The sequence below is a fragment of the Hemiscyllium ocellatum genome, chromosome 4 (assembly GCF_020745735.1).
Source record: "Hemiscyllium ocellatum isolate sHemOce1 chromosome 4, sHemOce1.pat.X.cur, whole genome shotgun sequence".
In the NCBI taxonomy this organism is placed as follows: Eukaryota; Metazoa; Chordata; class Chondrichthyes; order Orectolobiformes; family Hemiscylliidae; genus Hemiscyllium; species Hemiscyllium ocellatum.
Genome location: NC_083404.1, coordinates 143,551,991 through 143,578,457, shown reverse-complemented (window position 1 = coordinate 143,578,457; position 26,467 = coordinate 143,551,991). Strand labels below are relative to the sequence as shown.

Genomic DNA, 26,467 nt, shown 5'->3' with positions numbered 1-26,467 from the left:
GAGAAGGACAAGGGGCAGGAGATACATGGGAACACCGCCCCCTGCAAGTTCCCCTCTGAGCCCCTCACCATCCTCACTGGGAAATATATCACCGTTCCTTCACTGTCTCTGGGTCAGAATCCTGGAATTCCCTCCCTCAGGGACATTGTGGATCTACCCACAGCACATGGACTGCAGCGAGTCAGGAAAGCAGCTCACCCCCACCTTCTCAAGGGGCAACTAGGGACAGGGGCAGTAAATACTGGGGCCAGTTAGTGATGCCCACATACCAGGAGTGAATAAATAAAGGAAGACGAGTGGTAAATGTTATTATTTAGACGGATATAGAAACGCTAATTCCAGGAGAGATACCTGGTGGAGGGGGAGTGTTGTCTGGGGCGATGGTTCTCATTGGGTTAAGGCTGGAAAGTCCACCCAATTGGAAGGTGAGATCTGAATGTGGATGGCATCTACAGATCACTTTTCAATCTCGAAGGGGATAAACTCTGAATCTGTAAAGGTCTTCAGAATGATGTCGAACAAATTAATGCTTCAGGTGATAACCTGCATGTGTGTCTGAGCCAGGGTGTCTCACGCTACTGATCCAGCCGGATGCAGGAGCTCTGTTCCCTCGCTATGTGTTGGTGGGATTTGATAATGTGTCACCCTAAACCAACCACTGCCCTCTCTCCCTGCCGTCCACTTGACAGTACTCAGTTACCTTGAACACAGCACTCCGCAATATCTTGCAGGAATCCTCGGCAAAATCCCGGCGTTGAGCAAATGTGTTGCAGGGATCGAGGGATTCCAAGCCAATGTCGGGACATCCCGGAGATGTTTTGAACTTATTGACAAAAGCAGCAAGGCTCCTCTCGATATCACCCTCAGGAGTGAAAAACTCATCATTCTGAACCCAGTTATAGGTGCCACACAGCCCACGGACCTGCAGGAGGGGGAGAGAGTGAGAGAGACAGTGAGAGAGAGAGAGAGAGAGAGAGAGAGAGAGAGTGAGAGAGGGAGAGAGAGAGTTAGAGAGAGAGACAGAGAGAGAGAGAGAGAGTGAGAGAAACAGTGAGAGAGAGAGAGAGAGTGAGAGAGGGAGAGAGTTAGAGAGAGAGACAGAGAGACAGAGAGAGAGAGACAGAAATTCAGAGACATAGACAGGGAGAGAGAGACAGAGAGAGAGAGAGACAGAGAGAGACAGAGAGAGAGTCAGACAGACAGACAGAGAGAGACAGAGACAGACAGAGATAGAGAGTGAGAGAGAGAGACAGAAATTCAGAGACAGAGACAGAGAGAGAGAGAGATAGTGAGAGAGAGACAGAAAGACAGAGACAGAGAGAGACAGAGACAGAGAGAGACAGACCGAGAGAGACACACAGACAGAGAGAGAGAGAGACAGTGAGAGAGAGAGAGTGTGTGATAACCTTGATAATGTGGCTGCGCAGGGGGACGACTGGGAGGGTGGGCACGGGAGAACAGGAGTGTGACGAGGGGAGGGAAAGAGTCAGGCAAAGCCACTGTATCAGTGTGAACTCTGACCCCAACAACGGGGTCACCACCATCAGTCTCACACTCTGCCGGGTCATGACTTCCTGCACTGAGACTTTCACCAGCTACACAGTGGTCAGTGCAGATCTCATGGTCAGTGTGGACCCCATGGTCAGTGCGGACCCCGTGGTCAGTGTGATCAGTGCGGACCCCGTGGTCAGTGCGGACCCCGTGGTCATTGCGGACCCCATGGTCAGTGCGGACCGTGTGGTCAGTGCGGACCCCATGGTCAGTGTGGTCAGTGCGGACCCCGTGGTCAGTGCAGACTGTGTGGTCAGTGCGGACCCCGTGGTCAGTGCGGATCCCATGGTCAGTGTGGTCAGTGCGGGCCACGTGGTCAGTGTGGACCCCATGGTCAGTGCGGAGCCCATGGTCAGTGCGGACCCCGTGGTCAGTGTGGTCAGTGCAGACCCCGTGGTCAGTGTGGACCCCATGGTCAGTGTGGTCAGTGCGGACCCCGTGGTCAGTGCGGACCCCGTGGTCAGTGTGGACCCCATGGTCAGTGTGGTCAGTGCGGACCCTGTGGTCAGTGTGGTCAGTCCGAACCCTGTGGTCAGTGTGGACCCCATGGTCAGTGTCGTCAGAGTGGACCCCATGGTCAGTGCGGACCCCGTGATCAGTGCAGACCCCCATGGTCAGTGCAGACCCCCATGGTCAGTGTGGTCAGTGTGGACCCCATGGTCAGTGTGGACTCCATGGTCAGTGTGGTCAGTGCAGACCCTGTGGTCAGTGCGAACCCCGTGGTCAGTGCGGACCCCATGGTCAGTGCAGACCACGTGGTCAGTGTGGTCAGTGTGGACCCCGTGGTCAGTGCAGACCCCCATGGTCAGTGTGGTCAGTGTGGACCCCATGGTCAGTGCAGACCCTGTGGTCAGTGTGGTCAGTGCGGACCCCATGGTCAGTGCAGACCCCGTGGTCAGTGTGGTCAGTGCGGACCCTGTGGTCAGTGCGGACCCCATGATCAGTGCAGACCCCGTGGTCAGTGTGGTCAGTGCGGACCCTGTGGTCAGTGTGGACCCTGTGCTCAGTGCGGATCCTGTGGTCAGTGCGGACCCTGTGGTCAGTGAAGACCCCGTGATCAGTGTGGACCTTCTGGTCAGTGTGGACCCTGTGGTCAGTGCAGACCCTGTGGTCAGTGTGGACCCTGTGGCCAGTGCAGACCCCTTGGTCAGTGCAGACCCTCTGATCAGTGCAGACCCAGTGGTCAGTGCGGACCCCGTGGACAGTGCGGACCCCATGGTCATGTGGACCCTCTGGTCAGTGCAGACCCTGCGGTCAGTGGGGACCCTGTGGTAAGTGCAGACCCCGTGGTCAGTGTGGACCCTGTGGTCAGTGCAGACCCTGTGGTCAGTGTGGACCCCATGGTCAGTGCGGACCCCGTGGTCAGTGTGGTCAGTGCAGACCCCGTGGTCAGTGTGGACCCCATGGTCAGTGTGGTCAGTGCGGACCCTGTGGTCAATGCGGACCCCGTGGCCAGTGTGGACCCCATGGTCAGTGTGGTCAGTGTGGACCCTGTGGTCAGTGTGGTCAGTCCGAACCCTGTGGTCAGTGCGGACCCCATGGTCAGTGTCGTCAGAGCGGACCCCATGGTCAGTGTGGACCCCGTGGTCAGTGCAGACCCCCATGGTTAGTGCAGACCCCCATGGTCAGTGTGGTCAGTGCGGACCCCATGGTCAGTGCGGACCCGTGGTCAGTGCGGACCCTGTGGTCAGTGCGAACCCCGTGGTCAGTGCGGACCCCATGGTCAGTGCAGACCCCGTGGTCAGTGTGGTCAGTGTGGACCCCGTGGTCAGTGCAGACCCCCATGGTCAGTGTGGTCAGTGCGGACCCCATGGTCAGTGCAGACCCCGTGGTCAGTGTGGTCAGTGTGGACCCCGTGGTCAGTGCAGACCCCCATGGTCAGTGTGGTCAGTGTGGACCCCATGGTCAGTGCAGACCCCGTGGTCAGTGTGGTCAGTGCAGACCCTGTGGTCAGTGTGGACCCTGTGGTCAGTGCAGACCCCGTGATCAGTGTGGACCTTCTGGTCAGTGTGGACCCTCTGGTCAGTGCGGACCCCATGGTCAGTGTGGACCCTGTGGTCAGTGTGGACCTCGTGGACAGTGCAGACCCCGTGGACAGTTCAGACCCCGTGGTCAGTGCGGACCCCATGGTCATGTGGACCCCGTGGTCAGTGCAGACCCTGTGGTCAGTGCGGACCCTGTGGTCAGTGGGGACCCTGTGGTAAGTGCAGACCCCGTGGTCAGTGTGGACCTTCTGGTCAGTGTGGACCCTGTGGTCAGTGCAGACCCTGTGGTCAGTGTGGACCCCATGGTCAGTGCAGACCCTGTGGTCAGTGTGGACCCTGTGGTCAGTGCAGACCCCTTGGTCAGTGCAGACCCTCTGGTCAGTGCAGACCCAGTGGTCAGTGCGGACCCCATGGTCAGTGTGGACCCTGTGGTCAGTGTGGACCCCGTGGACAGTGCGGACCCCATGGTCAGTTCAGACCCCGTGGTCAGTGCAGACCCCATGGTCATGTAGACCCTCTGGTCAGTGCAGACCCTGTGGTCAGTGCAGACCCTGTGGTCAGTGTGGACCTTCTGGTCAGTGTGGACCCTGTGGTCAGTGTGGACCCTGTGGTCAGTGCAAACCCTGTGGTCAGTGTGGTCAGTGCGTGCCCCGTTGTCAGTGCAGACACTCACTCGGTGTGCGAAGATTGGCTGCAGGATGATGTGAGCTGCTGTAAACTCCAGCTCCCAGAGGAGCTCCGCTCCGAATGTCTGCAGCACGATGGAACTGGATGATGCACGATACACAGACAGGTCAGCGTTGGTGAAGGGGAGTCCGGTATTCTGGCCATTCACATTCACATCTCCTGGGGACACACAGAAAACTGTGGATCAGGCACACAGCCTCACGGCCACTCTGTGAGCCTTCCTAATTCTCACTCAGAGACTCACTGAGACTGACACAGTAACAAGTGGCCAGTTCCATCCACTCACTGACCACCTGAAATGCTAGTCCCTGAGTTCCCTGTCCAATCCCTCCCCAATATCACTCCACACTCCCTATTCAACCCACTCCCTCCTGCTAGCCCCTATCTCCAGTCACCAACTTCATTCCAAATGAAACCTCAGGTCAGGTGAATTGGCCATGCTAAATTGCCTGTAGTGTTAGGCAAGGGGTAAATGTAGGGGTATGGGTGGGTTGAGGGTCGGTGTGGACTTGTTGGGCCGAAGGGCCTGTTTCCACACTGTAAGTAATCCAAGTAATCTAAGACCCCCCCCCCCCAATCCCCCATGATTTCCTGGCCTCCCACCCCCCTCCAATCTCCTCCTCCCCGCCTCACTCACATCCTCCCCACTGCCCTCCCCGTTTAATCCCCTGTCCGTACCTGTTCTCTGCAGTTTGACGATGGTTTTATAGATGATCACAGTGATGGACTTCAGGCAACTCAGAGAGCTCCCAGCTCCACAGGCAACCACTTCAGAAATAATCAACAACTTCCCATCCACATAATCCTATACAGCAAGAGAAACATGGTCACTGTCTCTGCTGCATTACTGCTGTGTCACACTGAGGCTGCTGCATTACTGCTGACCCATTGAGTTAGCTCCTTCTCAAGTTCCCAATGGGAGGCAACTGTCTGTGTGGAGTTTGCACGTTCTCCCGTGTCTGCGTGGGTTTCCTCCAGGTGCTCCGGTTTCCTCCCATAATCCAAAGATGTGCAGGTCAGGTGAATTGGCCATGCTAAATTGACCAGAGTGTTAGGTAAGGGGTCAATGTAGGGAATGGGTCTGGGTGGATTGCGCTTCGGCGGGTCGGTGTGGACTTGCTGGGCCGAAGGGCCTGTTTCCACACTGTAAGTAATCTAATCTAATCAGTGCCCTGACTCGAGTGGTACTTGTCTTGCACTGAGCAGCATTCCCCATGTTGACCATGTGTGATCAGGGTAACGGTAGTCTCATTACCAACAATCCTCTTTGTCTTTATTGTGTCTGGACCAGATCTCACGGTCAGTGCTGGAGGTGACACCACTGTAAAGCCTCCACAATCACAATCGATACAATCCCATTGGTCAAGCAGCCATCCTGCTGTTCCCTCCGAAAACTCAAACAGAATCTATGTCTCCGCCCACAGACCAGCTGTGACAACATTAACCCCTTCAGAGCTATGACCTGAACCATCGTCTCCAGAGTGAACCCATGATACAATCCTGAGGATATCACTGGATCACATTTACCACAACCCCAACGGTGTTAAGCCTCTCACTTCACAAATGCAGGCCGTCTGGGTGTAAAACACGTCGTCTCTCCCTGGACTGAGATGAGCAGGAGAGTCCCATACTTGAAGATTTGTTGAGCCTGGTTCTGTTGCTGTGGATCATTTCTCTGCTGAAGTGTCTTTGATCTCAGAGAGAATGTCATTCGTTGCAGATGTTAGCTTTTGGTCTTTGACCTTGCCTGGAGAACTCTTGATCCCCTGAATTTCCTCCCTGTTGAGAGAGGTGCTTTCTTTCTTGTGATACTTTAGATTTTGGGCTCAGACAGTCCGTTTCTAATTGGAAGAAGTTATCTGCTTCCTGGCTGTGCCCTGGATACTCAGATTGGGGTCTCCCCGACCCTAGGGAAAAGACCTTGGCTGTTCACCCTGTCCATGCCTTCTTCCATGTGATGGGGGTTTCTGCCTCTCCACCCTCATGGGCAGTGGGTTCCAGATTCTCCACATCCTCTGGCTTTATCCTCCCACCTCCTGGAAACATCCTGACCTTTAACCTTCAACCTCTGCCCCTGGTCATTGAGCTCTCCACCAAGGGGGAATGTTTCTCCCTGTGCACTCTATCTGTGTCCCTCATCGTTTATCCATCACAACCTTGTCCCCTTCTCAGTGTCCTCTGCTCTAAGGAAAATAACCCCAGCCTGTCCAATCTCTATTCGTTCTCTTGTTAGAGAAGCTAGTGCTAGGGGGCAAAGGTTAAAAATAACCAGTTGCCCATTTAAAACAGAGGCAAGGAAACATTTCGCTGTCAAATTCCCCTTCACACAAGGGAGTGACTGCAGAATCTTTAAATATTTTAAAGGCAGAGGTCAACAGACACTGAACCCTCAGGGGCTGAAGGATCATCGAGGTTTATACAGGAATGTAGAGCTGAGGTTAAAATCGGATCAGTCACGCTGTTATTGAATGGGGGAGGCAGACTTGAAGGGCAGAGTGGCCTCCTCATGGTTCCTTGCTGGTGTGGTCATGTATTCAGATTCTGAGTTGTATTACGGGATGATCAGTGCTCATTCAGCACAGTCCCCTGTCACTGGCCTGGACTGTTTTTAGGATTGAATACCTCCCACTGGTCCCTGCAAAAGCTGACAACTGTCAAAGTCCACCCTGTGTTTTCCACCAATGGAGCCTGATTCTCAATTCTGTTTGGGTTCTGTCAAGGGTCTGGGAGACCCTCGTGAACTGCCCACTGGCTGTCTCGTGCTTGAGCAACAACAGTTTTTCTCTGCAGTTACCATTCTCTGTCTATTCCCTCCACACTCCCAGTGACGTTCATGTGGAGACCCTGTGAGTTTCATTCATTGTGAAGCTCGACAGTTTCAGCTCCCAGTGTGCATGGCATGGCAGTGTAGCCTGTGACATTCCTGTGACATTCCTGTGACATTCCTGTGACATTCCTGTGTACTCGATGGTTATGCCACATGCACCATGTTTCTGATCTCTGCTTCTTCAGCCAAGGAAACTGTTCTGGAGATTGAGAGTAATTGTTACTCTCCACAGCTCACAATCAATATGGGGTCCAACCTCTCCTGGATTAGCTCATTCCCCTAGAATATCTTGAGTATCTTCTCCAACGTCCAGTGACGGTCTTTTCTGATGGCGGTGGGTGGTCTTCTCTGCAGACGATGTGATGGCCAACATTACTCTGAGACTCTGGGTTATTTCTGAAAGTGATTGGAAGCATTCTTTCCTGAAGGCAGATATATGACAGGTATATGACAGGTGTATGACAGGTATATGACAGGTGTATGACAGGTGTATGACAGGTATATGACAGGTGTATGACAGGTATATGACAGGTGTATGACAGGTGTATGACAGGGGTATGACAGGTATGTGACAGGTATGTGACAGGTGTATGACAGGTGTATGACAGGTGTAGGACAGGTGTAGGACAGGTATATGACAGGTGTATGACAGGTGTATGACAGCTGTATGACAGGTATGAGACAGGTGTATGACAGGTGTATGACAGGTATATGACAGGTGTATGACGTGTACGACAGGTATATGACAGGTGTATGACGTGTATGACAGGTGTATGACAGGTATGTGACAGGTATGTGGCAGGTGTATGACAGGTATGTGACAGGTATGTGACAGGTGTATGACGGGTATGTGACGGGTATGTGACGGGTGTATGACGGGTGCATGACAGGTGTATGACAGGTATATGACAGGTGTATGACAGATGTATGACAGGTGTATGACAGGTATGAGACAGGTGTATGACAGGTATATGACAGGTATATGACAGGTGTATGATGTGTATGACAGGTATATGACAGGTATATGACAGGTGTATGACGTGTATGACAGGTGTATGACAGGTATGTGACAGGTATATGACAGGTGTATGACAGGTATATGATGGTGTATGACAGGTGTATGACAGGTGTATGACGGGTATATGACAGGTGTATGACAGGTGTATGACGGGTATATGACAGGTGTATGACAGGTGTATGACAGGTGTATGACAGGTGTATGATGGTGTATGACAGGTGTATGATGGTGTATGACAGGTCTATTACTTGCTCATTGTGTAGGTTTCTCTTCTGCCTCTGTAGTCTCCCCAATGTTGGTCAGGACCTCTCCATGAGTCTTTCTGGCTTCTGTTTCCAGCACCATTGAATAATTTTCTCCAAAGATAAATCTTCCATGGCCTGAAATCAATCTGACAATGTTTCATCAAGAATTCCAATAAAGTTCTGTGCCTTATAAATTCAGATTTCAAGGACCTATATCATCATTTTCTGTCATTCTGTGGAGATCTTTAATAAGTTTTATTGCCAATTCTCCAGGCAGCTGAATTCTTCTGTTAAAGTTTTACAGACATCATCAAAAGTGTCTTCATTCTCTTTGAGGACTGGTCTGTTAGTGACATAATCTTCAACCAGGCCAACAAAATACAGTCGTGTATATTCAGTTACTCAGCCTTAGACTGAGTGTTTGATTCTGAGAGCTGACACCTCCCTGACCATTACCCGGGGTTCTGGATGGATCTTCCCTGACACCTCCCTGACCATTACCTGGGGTTCTGGATGGACCTTCTCTGACCAGGAGGCTGCTTCAAGCGCTACATCATTTTCCATTCTGTCACAAGGTGCTGATTAATATTATTGCTGTCAGGATATTTCACACTGTCTCTATGTCCATTTTAAAGCACATAACCTTATAGACCCAGGGCTGTTGTAAAGTGAATGCCTTTCCATTCCAATGTGACAGTTTCTCTCGGAGTTACAAGGCATTTTACCCCAGCACACTTCTTTATTGTTTTACACCAACTGCCTACAAACACAAGAACAGAACTCCTCATCTCAACAGGCAGCGTGTGACATCAGGAGAATGGGTGGAGCTAATATAACAGAAACTTTAACCACATCAGGACCATTAGCTTATCACCTGGCAAGATTCGGTTCCCTATAGTTCACCTATTATAGAGTCACAATATGGATAACGTCCCGACTGTCACTGGGGGACAGTGTCCCAGTGGGAGAGAGTGTTCCAGTGTACAGATTCTCACCGGAGCCAGTGTTCCAGTGTACAGATTCTCACTGAGAGACGGTGCTCTCCAGTGTACACATTCTCACTGGGAGACAGAGCTTCAGTACAGATTCTCACTGGGAGACAGTGCTCCAGTGTATAGAGTCTCACTGAGACACAGTGCTCCAGTGTACACATTCTCAATGGGAGACAGTGTTCCTGTGTATAGGTTCTCACTGGGAGACAGTGCTCCAGTGTACAGATTCTCACTGGGAGAGAGTGTTCCAGTGTACAGATTCTCACTGACAGACGGTGCTCTCCAGTGTACAGATTCTTACTGGGAGACAGTGTTCCAGTGTACAGATTCTCACTGAGAGACAGAGCTTCAGTACAGATTCTCACTGGGAGACAGTGTTCCAATGTATAGAGTTTCACTGGGAGACAGTGCTCCATTCTTCAGATTCTCACTGGGAGACAGTGTTCCAGTGTACACATTCTCACTGGGAGACAGTGTTCCTGTGTATGGGTTCTCACTGGGAGGCAGTGCTCCAGTGTCCAGACTCTCACTGGGAGACAGTGCTCCAGTGTACAGGCTCTCACTGGGAGACAGTGCTTCAGTGTACAGGCTCTCACTGGGAGACAGTGTTCCAGTGTCCAGACTCTCACTGGGAGACAGTGTTCCAGTGTACAGATTCTCACTGGGAGACAGTGCTCCACTGTAGAGCCTCACTGGGTGACAGTGTTCCAGTGGACAGACTCTCACTGAGACACAGTGCTCCAGTGGACAGGCTCTCACTGATGAATGGATGCTCTGTCCTACATGCTCAGACATTGTGTTCTTTGTCATTCACAGTTTAACCCCGGCCTTACCTCCACGAGTGTGTATTCACAGTTACCATGGAATGAGTAGCGTTTGTGATCGAATGTGATGTAGTGCTGGCTCCCGATGACGTCACACTCAGCAGCACATTTATTCTGCGTACACTCCCAATGACCTCGCTGACAGACGCTGTATAAAAACCGAAGCAGGAATTAACATCCTTACAGAGATGTACTCTCACTAACACGAGTAATCGTGATGTTCCCAGGTACCTGCTGCCCTTGTCCTTGTCGGTGGAAGTGGTTGTGTGTTTGGAAGATGCTGTGTAAGGATTTTTGGTGAATTTTTACAATCCATCTTGTAGATAGTACACACTGCTGCGACTGAGCTTCAGTGAGGGAGGGAGGGGGTGTTTGTGGGTGTGGGGCCAATCAAGCGGCTGCTTTGTCCTGGATGGGGTCGAGCTCCTTGAGTGTTGTTGGAGCTGTCCCCATCCAGGGAAGTGGGGAGTATTCCCACATCCTCCTGACCTGTGTCGTGATTTGATTTGATTTATTGCAGTGAAATGTTTTGTTTTATGAGTAGTACAAGCAGGTTATAACAAACAAGGATAGACAGATCATAGGAAGCTTAGACACAGCAAGACAAACAAGGACGTGCACAAAGCAAGATCAATATTATTTGAAGTTAGAGAAGTCTATTCAGCAATTCGATCATGGCAGGGAAGAAACTAAACATCACCCAACACCAGGTTATAGTCCAACAGGTTTAATTGGAAGCACTAGCTTTCGGAGCGTCGCTCCTTCATCAGTTGGTTGTGGGGTATAAGGTTGTAAGACACAGAATTTATAGCAAATGTTTACAATGTGATGTAACTGAAATTATACATTGAAAAATGCCTTGATTGTTTGTTGAGTCTCTCATCTGTTAGAATGACCATGTTAGCTTCACTTCTTTCACATGTAAATCACAAAACTTTTTTTTAAAAGTTACATTCTCAGGTTTGTCCAGCACCACTCTAATCTTGACTCTGATCTCCTGTATCTGCAGTCCTCACTTTCACCTTTAACCATTGGCGTCAGCCCAGATGATGTGTTGAAGGTGTTAGCCCCCTGTGTTCCCTGTCTGTGCCACAATGTTTAGACTGATTCTAATCTAAAAATGAACTCATAGAGTCTTACTTGGATTCATGCAGTTTCTGAGCAAAGTACAATGTAACTCTGCAAGTACAAATTCACCCCACAAACGCGCGCGTGTGTGTGTGTGTGTGTGTGTGTGTTGGGAGGGTGGGGTTGTGGGTGTATGTGAGAGAGTGTATATGTGTGTGTGTAAAGGAGTCTAAGTCTGTGAGACGGTGGATGTGTGAGTGTGGGAGTGTGTGTGTCTGTAGGAGTATGTGTGAGTGGCAGCAGAGAAAGGTGGCCGAGCAGAGGCTGATAGCTAAGTTCGGTCCCCACAGGGAGGGCCTCAACCTGGACCTTGGGTTCATGTCACATTACAGGTGACCACCATTGCACTACACACACACACACACACACACACACACACACACACACACACACACATATACGTTTGTGGGTGAATTTGTACTTGCAGAGTTATATTGTACTTTGCTCAGAAACTGCATGAATCCATGAAAGACTCTGTTAATTCATATTTTAAATTAGAATCAGTCTAAACATTGTGGCACAGACAGGGAACACAGGGGGTTAACACCTTCAACACATTATCTGGGCTGACACCAATGGTTACAGTTAACCTGAGAATGTAACTTTTAAAAAAAAGTTTTGTGATTTACATGTGAAAGAAGTGAAGCTAACATGGTCATTCTAACAGATGAGAGACTCAACAAACAATCAAGGTATTTTTCAATGTATAATTTCAGTTACATCACATTGTAAACATTTGCTATAAATTCTGTGTCCTACAGCCTTATACCCCACAACCTCCTGATGAAGGAGCGTCGCTCCGAAAGCTAGTGCTTCCAATTAAACCTGTTGGACTCTAACCTGGTGTTGGGTGATGTTTAACTTTGTCCACCCCAGTTCAACACCAGCATCTCCAGATCAAGGGAAGAAGCTGTTCTTAAACTTGTTGGTGTGTCTGTATCTCCTGCTAGCCAGAGGAGAGGTGGGAGGGCTCTCTGATGATATTGGCAACCTTCACAAGGCAACAACAAGTGTAAACGGAATACAGGGATGGGAGGTTGGCTCCTGTGATGGACTTGGCTTTATTCACAGTTTCCTGTAGTTTCTACAGTCCTGGGCAGAGACGTTGCTGTGGTCGGCTGTGATGTGTTGGTAGACACACTTAGGGAGTCAGGAGGTGAGTGACTCGCCACAGTGTTTGTAACATCTGAGCTGCTTCATATTGCAATTCAGGTAAGGCTGGATAGGCCACAGGGATGAGGGGGAGGTGAGGATTGAGTTAGGTAGATTATAGGAAGTGAGGGAGAGATGAGGACTGAGTTAGGTAGGTTACAGGGAGTGAGGAGGAGATGGGGATTGAGTTAGGTAGGTTACAGGGAGTGAGGGAGAGATGAGGACTGAGTTAGGTAGGTTACAGGGAGTGAGGGGGAGATGAGGATTGAGTTAGGTAGGTTACAGGGAGTGAGGGGAAGATGGGGTTTGAGTTAGGTAGGTTACAGGGAGTGAGGGGGAGATGAGGACTGAGTTAGGTAGGTTACAGGGAGTGAGGGGGAGATGGGGTTTGAGTTAGGTAGGTTAAAGAGAGTGAGGTGGAGATGGGGTTTGAGTTAGGTAGGTTACAGGGAGTAAGGGGGAGATGAGGACCGAGTTAGGTAGGTTACAGGGAGTGAGGGGGAGATGAGGACTGAGTTAGGTAGGTTACAGGGAGTGAGGGGGAGATGGGGTTTGAGTTAGATAGGTTACAGGGAGTGAGGGGGAGATGAGGACTGAGTTAGGTAGGTTACAGGGAGTGAGGGGGAGATGAGGACTGAGTTAGGTAGGTTACAGGGAGTGAGGGGGAGATGGGGATTGAGTTAGGTAGGTTACAGGGAGTGAGGGGGAGATGGGGTTTGAGTTAGATAGGTTACAGGGAGTGAGGGGGAGATGAGGACTGAGTTAGGTAGGTTACAGGGAGTGAGGGGGAGATGGGGATTGAGTTAGGTAGGTTACAGGGAGTGAGGGGGAGATGAGGACTGAGTTCGGTAGGTTACAGGGAGTGAGGGGGAAGGTTAGGATTTGATTTGTCTGTATGGAGCATTGAGAGTGACGGTAATGTGAGGTGTTTGCATTCTGAGACACAGTCAGAGGTTAACAGTCTGGGACTGAACACACACTGTCAGATCCTGAATGAAAGGGGACAGCAAAATCCCTGAATGTGTAATCAATTATCAAAACATGGAATAAAATATCTGGCCCTAAAGGGGAACATGTAAACTTTGTCAATTGTCAGAAAAATCACCATTCTCACTAATCTTGTTACCAGGTCTGGCCTACACGTGACCCCTGACCCACAGCAATGAGAGTGACACTGAACTGCCCTCTGGGCAATTAGGGATGGGTAGTAAATGTTGGCCCAGCTGCAATACCCACATCAGTGAACAGATCGAGAACCATTTCACTCACCAGTCATTACATCTCTGTGTGATTGTCTGTCCAGGACGATACTTCTGTCCATGATGGAAACAGGGACAATCCTCAGCTTTGACACATCGCCCCATCTCGAGGTAGGAACCCTGTGGGCACTCACAGCCACTGGCACATTCCTCTCGACAGTGACCTTCATGAGGGTTCCCCACAGTCTCACAGGTAGCAGGACAGGTGGAGACACAGTCTGAGTAAATCATTTCATTGCTGCAAGTCTTCCCTGATACAAACAGAGCATGGCATAATAATCTCCAATCCCACACAAACCAACACTCTCTACAAAACTCCACTCTCAATAATAGCATCATCTACAGGGGATAATGAGTCATCCATTGGAACACAGGAAACTAGCCCCTGCTGTCAACATACCCACTGGTATTCTGCAAATTGACACATTCTGCACAGCCCACTGTTTCGGTCCTCACAGATTCGGCGGTCTCAGTTTACTCCACACGATGCCACACACTCACTGTTCACACAGTCCCAACACGTATCTCTACATTGACTCTGGCAGAATCCTGGAATTCCCTCCCTAAGGGACATTGTGGGTCTACCCACAGCACATGGACTGCAGCGGGTCAGGAAGACAGCTCACCCCCACCTTCTCAAGGGGCAACTAGGGACGGGCAGTAAATACTGGGCCCAGCCAGAGACACCCACATCCGTCCCATGAGTAAAAATGTTGAGTGAGTGAGAGACATTACTCACCACAGAAGTCGGGAGTCCTCCACTCGATGAAAATGTGCTGTTCACCACATTCCCGGGAGTAACTGGCGAATGTTTCACAAATCATACGGGTTCGGTCCTCCGCACTCCCAGAGCGGGTACAGAATGCAAATAAACAGGCATCAAGATAACTGTCCGGCAGAATCTGGAGAAAAATAACATAGCACTGTGGGAAGACACAGCGTGACACGCGGTGTCAAATGGCAAGAAGTGCCAAGTGGGACTGGGAGTGAGAACAGGCTGAAAGACCTGTATCATCCTGAGAGATTACATTACACCCTCTCTCTGTCAGACCTGTATCACACTGAGAGATTACATTACACTCTCTCTGTCAGACCTGTATCACACTGAGAGGTTACATTACACCCTCTCTGTCAGTAAAAAGTGAGGTCTGCAGATGCTGGAGATCAGAGCTGAAAATGTGTTGCTGGTTAAAGCACAGCAGGTCAGGCAGCATCCAAGGAACAGGAAATTCGACGTTTCGGGCACAAGCCCTTCATCAGGAATGAGGAGAGTGTGCCAGGCAGGCTAAGATAAAAGGTAGGGAGGAGGGACTTGGGGGAGGGGCGATGGAGATGTGATGGGTGGAAGGAGGTCAAGGTGAGGGTGATAGGCCGGAGTGGGGTGGGGGCGGAGAGGTCAAGAAGAAGATTGCAGGTTAGGAAGGCGGTGCTGAGTTCAAGGGAATCGACTGAGACAAGGTGGGGGGAGGGAAAATGAGGAAACTGGAGAAATCTGAGTTCATTCCTTGTGGTTGGAGGGTTCCCAGGCGGAAGATGAGGCGTCGTGTTGTTATGTTCTGGCGATGCAAGAGTCGCCACATCTCCATCCCCCCTCCCCCAAGTCCCTCCTCCCTACCTTTTATCTTAGCCTGCCTGGCACACTCTCCTCATTCCTGATGAAGGGCTCTGGCCCGAAACGTCGAATTTCCTATTCCTTGGATGCTGCCTAACCTGCTGTGCTTTAACCAGCAACACATTTTCAACTCTCTCTGTCAGACCTGTATCATACTGAGAGATTACATTACCATAAGACCATAAGACATAGGAGTGGAAGTAAGGCCATTCGGCCCATCGAGTCCACTCTGCCATTCAATCATGGCTGATGGGCATTTCAACTCCACTTACCAGCGTTCTCCCCGTAGCCATTAATTCCTCCAGACAACAAGAATCTATCAATCTCGGCCTTGAAGACATTTAGCGTCCCGGCCTCCACTGCACTCTGCGGCAATGAATTCCACAGGCCCACCACCCTCTGGCTGAAGAAATGTCTCCGCATTTCTGTTCTGAATTGACCCCCTCTAATTCTAAGGCTGTGTCCACAGGTCCTAGTCTCCTCACCTAACGGAAAACATTTCCTAGCATCCACCCTTTCCAAGCCATGTATTATCTTGTATGTTTCTATTAAGTCTCCCCTCAATCTTCTAAACTCCAACGAATACAATCCCAGGATCGTCAGCCGTTCCTCATAAGTTAGACCTGCCATTCCAGGGATCATCCATGTGAATCTCCGCTGGACACGTTCCAGTGCCAGTATGTCCTTCCTGAGGTGTGGGGACCAAAACTGGACACAGTACTCCAAATGGGGCCTAACCAGAGCTTTATAAAGTCTCAGTAGCACAACGGTGCTTTTATATTCCAACCCTCTTGAGATAAATGACAACATTGCATTCGCTTTCTTAATCACGGACTCAACCTGCATGTTTACCTTTAGACAATCCTCGACTAGCACTCCCAGATCCCTTTGTACTTTGGCTTTACGAATTTTCTTACCATTTAGAAAGTAGTCTATGCTTTTATTCTTTTTGCCAAAGTGCAAGACCTCGCATTTGCTCACGTTGAATTCCATCAGCCATTTCCTGGACCACTCTCCCAAACTGTCTAGATCCTTCTGCAGCCTCCCCACTTCCTCAGTACTACCTGCCTGTCCACCTAACTTCGTATCATCGGCAAACTTCGCTAGAATGCCCCCAGTCCCTTCATCCAGATCATTAATATATAATGCGAACAGCTGTGGCCCCAACACCGAACCCTGCGGGACACCGCTCGTCACCGGCTGCCATTCTGAAAAAGAACCTTTTATTCCAACTCTCTGCCTTCTGTTAGACAGACAATCCTCAATCCATCCCAGCAGCTCACCTCGAACACCATGGGCCCTCACCTTGCTCAGCAGCCTCCCGTGTGGCACCTTATCAAAGGCCTTTTGAAAGTCTAGATAGACCACATCCACTGGGTTTCCCTGGTCTAACCTATTTGTTACCTCTTCAAAAAATTCCAACAGGTTTGTCAGGCATGACCTCCCCTTATTAAATCCATGTTGACTTGTTCTAATCAGACTCTGCTCTTCCAAGAATTTAGAAACCTCATCCTTAATGATGGATTCTAGAATTTTACCAACAACCGAGGTTAAGCTAATTGGCCTATAATTTTCCATCTTTTGTCTTGATCCTTTCTTGAACAAGGGGGTTACAACAGCCATCTTCCAATCATCCGGGACCTTTCCTGACTCCAGTGACTCTTGAACGATCTCAACCAATGCCTCCACTATTTCCTCAGCCACCTCTCTCAGAACTCTAGGGTGTATCCCATCGCGGCCAGGAGATTTATCAATTTTAAGACTTTTTAACTTTTCTAGCACTATCTCTTTTGTAATGGCAACCATACTCAACTCAGCCCCGTGACTTCCTTTAATTGTTGGGATATTACTCATGTCTTCCACTGTAAAAACTGACACAAAGTACTTGTTAAGTTCTCCTGCTATTTCCTTATCTCCCATCACTAGGCTTCCTGCATCAGTTTGAAGTGGCCCAATGTCTACTTTTGCCTGTCATTTGTTTCTTATGTACTGAAAGAAACTTTTACTGTCATTTCTAATATTACTGGCTAGCCTACCTTCATATTTGATCCTCTCATTTCTTATTACACTCTTTGTTATCCTCTGTTTGCTTTTGTATCCTTCCCAATCTTCTGATTTCCCACTGTTCTTAGCCACTTTATAGGATCTCTCTTTTTCTTTAATACATTTCCTGACTTCCTTTGTCAGCCATGTCTGTCTAATCCCTCCCCGGATAATCTTTCTTTTCTTGGGGATGAACCTCTGTACAGTGTCCTCAATTATACCCACAAACTCCTGCCATTTTTGCTCTACTGTCTTCCCCGCTAGGCTCTGCTTCCAGTCTATTTTTGTCAGTTCCTCTCTCATGCCCTCATAGTTAAATAAAGATAATTGTAACACCATTACATCCGATTTTGCCTTCTCTCTTTCAAACTCCAGACTGAACTCTACCATATTATGATCGCTACTTCCTAAGGGTTCCCTTACTTTAAGATCTTTTATAGAGTCTGGTTCATTGCAAAGCACTAGGTCCAGAATAGCCTGCTCCCTTGTGGGCTCCATGACAAGCTGTTCCAAAAAGCCATCCTGTAAGCATTCCATGAATTCCCTTTCTTTGGATCCACTCCAACATTATTTACCCAGTCCACCTGCATATTGAAGTCTCCCATGATCAATGTGACCTTGCCTTTCTGACATGCCTTCTCTATTTCCCGGTATATGTTGCGTTCCTGGTCCTGACCACTGTTCAGAGGTCTATACACAACACCCATTATGGTTTTTTTGCCTTTGTGGTTCCTCAATTCCACCCACACAGACTCCACATCATCCGACGCTATGTCATTCAATACCATTGATTTAATTTTGTTCTTAACTAACAAGGCAACCCCACCCCCTCTGCCCACCTCTCTGTCTTTTCGATAAGTTGAAAAACCATTGAGGTTTAACTGCCAATCCTGACCCCCCATGTAACCAAGTCTCTGTGATGCCTACCACATCATAATCATTCACTATTATCTGTGCCATTAGTTCATCTGCTTTGTTATGAATGCTATGAGCATTCAGGTAAAGTGCCTTAATGCTAACTTCCTTATCATTAGAGATATTGGAAGTCATATGATGTCCTAAGTTATCCTTGCTTTTTTTCTGCATTCTCAGTCTGCCTCAATTTTAAATCCGCCTGCACACATGCTATCCTGCTGCTTATCTTTCCATTTAATGCCATACTCCCTGTCGCTTTCACTTTCCCATCCCCCCAACTCAGAAGTTTAAAGTCCTACTGACCACCCTATTTGTCCTCTTCACTAGAACATTGGTACCTGATCGGTTCAGGTGGAGACCGTCCCAACGGTACAGATCCCCCCTGTTCCAAAACTGATGCCAATGCCCCATGAAGTGGAATCCCTCTTTCCCACACTAATCCCTTAGCCACGTGTTTACTTGCCTAATTTTCTTGTCCCAATGCCAATTGGCACGTGGCTCGGGCAGTAATCGGAGATTATGACCCTTGAGGACCTGTCCTTCAATTTCCTGCCTAGTGCTTCGTAATCCCCAAACAGGTCCTCCACTCTAGTCTTGCCGATGTTGTTAGTCCCAACGTGGACCACAACAACTGGATCCTCCCCCTCCCACTCCAATATCCTTTCAAGCCGGTCGGAGATGTCCCGCACCCTGGCACCGGGCAGGCAACACACCATGCGAGACTCCCGATCCGGCTTGCAAAGGATACTATCTGTCCCCCTAATTATAGAATCCCCTGTAACCACTACTTGTCTATTAGCTCCCCCCTCTTGAATGGCCTTCTGCACCATGGTGCCGTGGTCAGCTGGCTCATCCTGTCCAAAGCCCTTTTCCTCATCCGAGCAGAGAGCAAGAATCTCGTACCTGTTGGACAAGGTCAAGGGCTGAGGCTCCTCCACTCCTGAACTCAGGTTCCCCCTACCTGCCTCAATTACAGTCACACTCTGTTGTGCCTGATCACTAGCTGAATGCGAATTACTTAATCTCCCAGGTGTGACTGCCTCCTGAAACAAAGCGTCCAGGTAACTCTCCCCCTCCCGGATGTGCCGCAGTGTTTGAAGCTCAGATTCCAGATCACCCTCTCTGTCAGATCTGTATCACACTGAGAGATTACACTACACCCTCTCTGTCAGACCTGTATCATACTGAGAGGTTACATTACACTCTCTCTGTCAGACCTGTATTATACTGAGAGATTACATTACACCCTCTCTGTCAGACCTGTATCACACTGAGAGGTTACATTACACACTCTCTGTCAGACCTGTATCACACTGAGAGATTACATTACACCCTCTCTGTCAGACCTGTATCATACTGAGAGGTTACATTACACCCTCTCTGTCAGACCTGTATTATACTGAGAGATTACATTACACCCTCTCTGTCAGACCTGTATCATACTGAGAGGTTACATTACACCCTCTCTGTCAGACCTGTATCATACTGAGAGATTACATTACACTCTCTCTGTCAGACCTGTATCATACTGAGAGGTTACATTACACCCTCTCTGTCAGACCTGTATCATACTGAGAGATTACATTACACCCTCTCTGTCAGACCTGTATCATACTGAGAGATTACATTACACCCTCTCTATCAGACCTGTATCACACTGAGAGATTACATTACACCCTCTCTGTCAGACCTGTATCACACTGAGTGATTACATTACACCCTCTCTATCAGACCTGTATCACACTGAGTGATTACATTACACCCTCTCTATCAGACCTGTATCACACTGAGTGATTACATTACACCCTCTCTGTCAGACCTGTATCATACTGAGTGATTACATTACACCCTCTCTATCAGACCTGTATCATACTGAGAGATTACATTACAGTCTCTCTGTCAGACCTGCATCATACTGAGAGATTACATCACACCCTCTCTGTCAGACCTGCATCATACTGAGAGATTACATTACACCCTCTCTGTCAGACCTGTATCATACTGAGTGATTACATTACACTCTCTCTGTCAGACCTGTATCACACTGAGAGATTACATTACAGTCTCTCTGTCAGACCTGCATCATACTGAGAGATTACATTACACTCTCTCTGTCAGACCTGTATCATACTGAGAGATTACATTACAGTCTCTCTATCAGACCTGTATCATACTGAGAGATTACATTACACCCTCTCTGTCAGACCTGTATCATACTGAGAGATTACATTACACCCTCTCTGTCAGACCTGTACCATACTGAGTGATTACATTACACGCTCTCTGTCAGACCTGTATCACACTGAGAGATTACATTACACCCTCTCTGTCAGACCTGTACCATACTGAGTGATTACATTACACCCTCTCTATCAGACCTGTATCATACTGAGTGATTACATTACACCCTCTCTATCAGACCTGTATCATACTGAGAGATTACATTACACTCTCTCTGTCAGACCTGTACCATACTGAGTGATTACATTACACCCTCTCTGTCAGACCTGTACCATACTGAGTGATTACATTACACCCTCTCTGTCAGACCTGTATCACACTGAGTGATTACATTACACCCTCTCTATCAGACCTGTATCATACTGAGAGGTTACATTACACTCTCTCTGTCAGACCTGTATCATACTGAGAGGTTACATTACACTCTCTCTGTCAGACCTGTATCATACTGAGAGATTACATTACAGTCTCTCTGTCAGACCTGTATCATACTGAGAGATTACATTACACCCTCTCTGTCAGACCTGTGCCATACTGAGAGATTACATTACACTCTCTCTGTCAGACCTGTACCATACTGAGAGATTACATTACACTCTCTCTGTCAGACCTGTATCATACTGAGAGATTACATTACACCCTCTCTATCAGACCTGCTTTAATACTTCGTTTATGATGCTTCTAATGTCTTTGACTGAGCAGATACCGATACTCCAATTTCCTGGTTCGTCAGTATTATTTTCCCAGACCCATTCTATACGGGGCTGAGCTTCACTTTAGGTTGTCTTGGTTTTTTCAAAATTTAAAGGAGCTCTTATTTTAATTTCTAAGTCAGGAGTCTCACAACACCTATTTCTTGTCCAAGTGATTAATTTAAAATCACAAGCTTTCACAGCACTGCCTCTTCATTTGGTAAAGGAATTAATTTATCTAATGAATGCATAGCACTATGTTAGCTTATGAATTTAAGTAAATCTGTTTAACTATCATCTGGTGTGGTGTGACATCTGACCTTGTACATCGCAGTCTAACACCAGCCCGTCCACATGTTGATTTATCCATTACTGATGAAGGGCTTATGCTCGAAACGTCGAATTCTCTATTCCTGAGATGCTGCCTAACCTGCTGTGCTTTGACCAGCAACACATTTGCAGCTGTGATCTCCAGCATCTGCAGACCTCATTTTTTACCCATTACTCACTGATTCAGCCTCAACTTTTACTGTCTCTCTTTTTATTATTTTCTTGGTTGTCTTTTGTTGATTATTAAAACTTTCCCAATCCTATGGCTTACCATTAATCCTTGCTTTCCCTTCCCTGGTTATCCATGGTCAGTTTATCCCCTTCCTAGAATCTTTGCTCCTGTCTGGAATAAATCTTTGTTGGGAGCCATAAACATGTTTTTAATTGTCTGCCATTTTTCCTCAACAGCCTTTGTTGCTAAACTCACTCCAGCTGCGCCCTCATTCCTCTGTAATGATCCTTATTTAAGTTTAGCACAGTCGTTTCTGAGCCATGTTACTCCCTCTCAGACAGAATGCTGAATTTGGCCACGTTATGGTCACTGTTTCCATAGGGATCTTTTACTCTCACATCATTTATTAAACCTGTCTCAACACATATGACCAGATCCAAAACAGCCTGATCCCTGGCTGGGGATAATGTTCAAGGAAACAGTCCAGAATATACTCCGTGAAGACTATCTGACTGTCCCTATCTGACTGTCCCTATCTGACTGTCTCAATCTGACCGTCCCAATCTGACCGTCCCAATCTGACCGTCCCAATCTGACCGTCCCAATCTGACCGCCCCAATCTGACCGTCCCAATCTGCATGATTAATTAATGTTCTCCCTCTGTTATTTGCTGACATTTATCTGGTTTATCCTCTGTCCCTCTGCATAGAAATCCTGCAGACTTCTCCCGTTCACTGTCACAAGGACAGAAGCATAGAAGCAGAAGGAGGCCATTCAGCCCCACCGTTCTATAAGATTGTAAGTGCTTTGTTCCAGACCCATCTCCCCCTTCCATACCAGCTCATAATTACCTTCAAATCCCCAATATTTCAAACAGCTATCGACATCCTCTGTAAATATTCCCGGTCACCTAACCTTCAAACTCTCTGGCTGGAGGATTCTAGATTTTCACTATTTTCTGGGAGAATAAATGCCTTCACATCTCAGTTTTAAACCATCATTCCCTTATTCTGGAATTATGTTCCCTAGTTTGAGATTTCTCCATGAGTGGGAATATTTTCTCAACATTGACAGTGTCAAGCTCTCTCAAGATATACTATGTTTCAATGAGATTACACCTCATCCGAAACTCGATTATAGAAAGGCCTAACTTGTTTAGCCAGTCTTGATAAACCAACCCCTTCACCCAGGAATCAGCAAAGTGAATCTCTTTTGAAAAGTTTCCAGTGCCAGTAGGTCCTTTCGGTCCTCCACATGTGACCTCACCAATGGCCAGGACGTCCCAGTTTTCAACCTCAAACCTCTGACAATAAGTACCAAAGTTCCATTTGCTTTTCTGATAACTTGCTGCACCTGCAGACCAACACCCAGATCCCTCTGTGCTGCCTAGTGTTTTGACTCTCTCTGTGTCTCTCTCCATTTAATTAATAGTTTGCCTTTTAATTCTTCTTCGCATAACCTCGCACTTTCCGAAATTAAATTCCATCCTCCATTTTGCCACTCGCTCAACCTGTTGAATTCCCTTCACAGATTTCTTATGTCCTCATCACAACCTGCTTTTTCATCTATTTTTGTGTCTACAGCAAATAGGGACACATTACACTCTGCCTGCTCTCCCAGTCATTAATATCGATGGTCAATAATTGAGGCTATATTCGCAGCACTGCATGAGTTAGGTCATTCCACCCTGAAAATGTTGACCTTTAACCCAATACCATGTGTTCCTGACCTGAACAATAACCTCACTGAATGTTTTCTGGAAATCCAAATATACCCATCTACTGGTTTCTCTTCATCACCCCTGCTCATTATATCCCAAAGAACTCTCCCACAAAGTTTTTAAACAGGATTTCCCCTTTTCACAAAACCATGGTGACTCTGGTTAAATCTGTTAAAGTTTTCTAAATGTCCTGTTATTTCTTCTTTAGATATGGATCTAGCATTTGCCCAATGATTGATTTTGTGTTAATGGTCTATTATTTCCTGCTTTCTATCCACCCTCTTCTTGAACAAGGGCAACAAATGAGCAGTTTTCCAATCTAGTGGAAACATCCCAGAATACATTGAGGTCTGGAGTATTTTGACCAATTTTCCCAGTATCTCTGCGGTCACTTCCTTTAAAGCCCTTGCTTGATGGTCACCAGGTCCTAGTGACCTCTTTACTCGCATTAATTTGTCCCTCAGCATAGAGACTAATCGGAGATCTCTCCTCCCTTTCGAGACTCCATCATCTGTTATCTTTGGGATGTTAACAGCATCCCCTGGAGTTAAAAGAAAGAAGGACCACACCATCTTACAACAAATGTCTGGTGGAAGATACAACCAGGAATCAACAGGAAAACCGAAGGTTTAGGAGTGAGATGACAAACCAAATTACAGAACCAAAGAGGGATCATGAGAAAAGACTGGAAGTTAAAATAAAGGAGAATCACAGTCTCCCATTGGTATTTAAACAGCCTGAGAGTGGGGGCTAAAGGACAAGCAGAGTCTGGTCAGAAACCTAGAAAGGGATTTCCAGACATTTCCTGACACCACAGTGGATGTGAGCTTTTCCCTGTATGTGTCGGTGTGTGTGTGTGCGTGTGTGTGTATGTGTGTGCATGTGTGTGTGTGTGTGTGTGTGTGTGCGCGTGTGTGTGTATGTGCGTGTGTGTGTGTGTGTGTGTGTGTGTGCGTGTGTGTGTGCGTGTGCGCGTGCGTGTGCGTGTGTGTGTGTGTGTGTCCCTCCATCTCTCTCTTCATTTCCCAATGGCTGCAATACCTTTGTTCCTGTCTACACCCAGGGTGGGGGGTGGAGGGTAGTGGGGGGGTGGAGAAATCTGTGGAATTCTCTACCACAGCAAGTGGTTAAGGCCAAAGCATTGTGTATTTTCAAGCTGGAGGTAGATCAAGTTCCTTGGGTTAGATCGATCAATGGGTATGGGGGGGGGCGAAAGGAGGATGAAGCAGGATGGAAGGGCCAAATGGCCTACTCTTGCTTTTATTTTGGCTGTTAGTATCTTTCCCAGTTTCTCTGTGGCTGGTTGGCAGAATGCCGGTTCTGAGCAAGTTGCTGAATGCATTACCTGTGTGTGACACTGACTGAAAGGTGAGGAGAGAAGGCGGTTGCACATCGACTGAGCCAATCGCTGCAGATGAGAATCCTGAGTATTACAACCCGAACTCAACTCCGAGGCTTCCTCGCAGCTCTGACAGAAAAAACACAAGGCAGAAAACTGAATCAGGCTGTGTCCTGACTGACCAGCTCCTAACCTGGACCCTGCCCCAAGGAACCCACATTCTCCACCAATCCCAACACCCGATATCTGAGACCACCAAGCCTGGGACCTCCCAATGAAATACTGGCACTGTCGTCCTGTCTCCCAGAAATACCAGGTGACAAAATGAGTGTGAGAAAGGTTTACTGGATTGTGTAAAGATTGTGTGTGTTATGCTTTTGTCTTTTTGGTTCTGGATTGTAATGAGGAAAGGAAGGTTTTCAAAACTTGTCGAAGGTTTGCATCATGTTGCTTTTCACTTTGTATGTGTGTTTCTGTGTGTACATGTGTTTGTGTATTCATGTGTTTGTATGTACATGCATGTGTATGTACACAAGTGTGTGCATGCATGAGTGTGTGCGCACTGGTGTGTGTACGCAAGTATTTGTATGTGTGCATGGATGTGGCCGTGAGTGTGTGTACATGTATGTATGTGCTTGTTCATATGTGTGTATATATGTTCATGAGTATATGTGCATCATTATATGTGTATGTATGCAATACACTATACATATGTGTGGATGCGTGTGTGTGCATGTGTGTGTATACACTATCTATAGATATGTGTGTGTGTGCACGCGCATGTGCATTTGGAGGGTATTAGTAAGGGCAGAGTGGTTTAATTTGCCAAGTTACACAGTGATGGTTCATAACTGTTTACTGTAACTGGAAAAAAGCCTCAAAGTTGCTGGAAAAGCTCAGCAGGTCTGACAGCACCTGTGGAGAGAAAGCAGAGTGAACATTTCGGGTCCAGTGACCCTTCCTCAGAACTGGACCCGAAACATTAACTGTGATTTCTCTGCACAGATGCGGCCAGGCCTGCTGAGTTTTTCCAGCAATTCCTGTTTTTGTTTCTAATTGGCAGTATCTACAGATCTTTCGGTTTTTACCTGTAACGAGAGTTTATTTATTTGTAATGAGGAGTTATTCCAGATATATACTGGATAACAGACTGGAACTGTTTGATAGGTAAATCTGGAGAACTCTGCGCACTTTCTAAATGGTTTCACTTGTTGCTGACTCTGGGGAGAGTGGGGTTTGACTTCCAGCTCTCTATCCCAGTGAGAGAGTGATCACTGTGGGACATTAGGATTCTGTGAGTACACGGAGGCTGCGAGGGGATGGGGGCAGGGTGATGGAATGGGTGAGAACAGGCCAAATGGAAGCCCGTGGGAAGAAATGGGAAGTTTTGGCTGTGGTAGTGATCCAGAGGGAGGGGGGGATGGGGGGGGGTGGTGTGGGGAGGGGGGAGAGTGGGAAGGGCAGGTGCTAAAGCGAGCTGACTTCTTGTCCATGAATCTCTCACTGTCAGCAATCAGGGCCAGCAACAGTTGGGAAGGTCAATGCTGTAATGGTGTCATCGTGAGGGGGTTCGAGTCCCGGGGGAACAATACCTTCTGCAGTTGTATAGCGCCTTGGTAAGAGCCCCCCTGGAGTATTGTGTCAAGTTCTGGTCTCCTTATCTCCCATTCAGGGAGTGTAAAGGAGGGTCACAGATTAATCTCTGGGATGCAGGGATTGTTTAATGAGGACCTGG

General features: G+C 48.0%; 1 protein-coding gene across 1 annotated transcript in view; it reads right to left on the bottom strand.

Moving 5' to 3' along the window:
• sspo (SCO-spondin) overlaps window positions 1-26,467 on the bottom strand; it is a 538,757-nt gene that overhangs the window by 466,006 nt on the left and 46,284 nt on the right. Inside the window, exons 11-17 of the mRNA XM_060824077.1 lie at window positions 24,739-24,861; window positions 14,408-14,570; window positions 13,679-13,919; window positions 10,139-10,277; window positions 4,902-5,028; window positions 4,210-4,382; window positions 701-922 (exon numbers count right to left, since the gene is read on the bottom strand). Coding sequence (XP_060680060.1) covers window positions 701-922; window positions 4,210-4,382; window positions 4,902-5,028; window positions 10,139-10,277; window positions 13,679-13,919; window positions 14,408-14,570; window positions 24,739-24,861 — 1,188 coding nt within the window. The remainder of the gene's footprint in view (window positions 1-700; window positions 923-4,209; window positions 4,383-4,901; window positions 5,029-10,138; window positions 10,278-13,678; window positions 13,920-14,407; window positions 14,571-24,738; window positions 24,862-26,467) is intronic.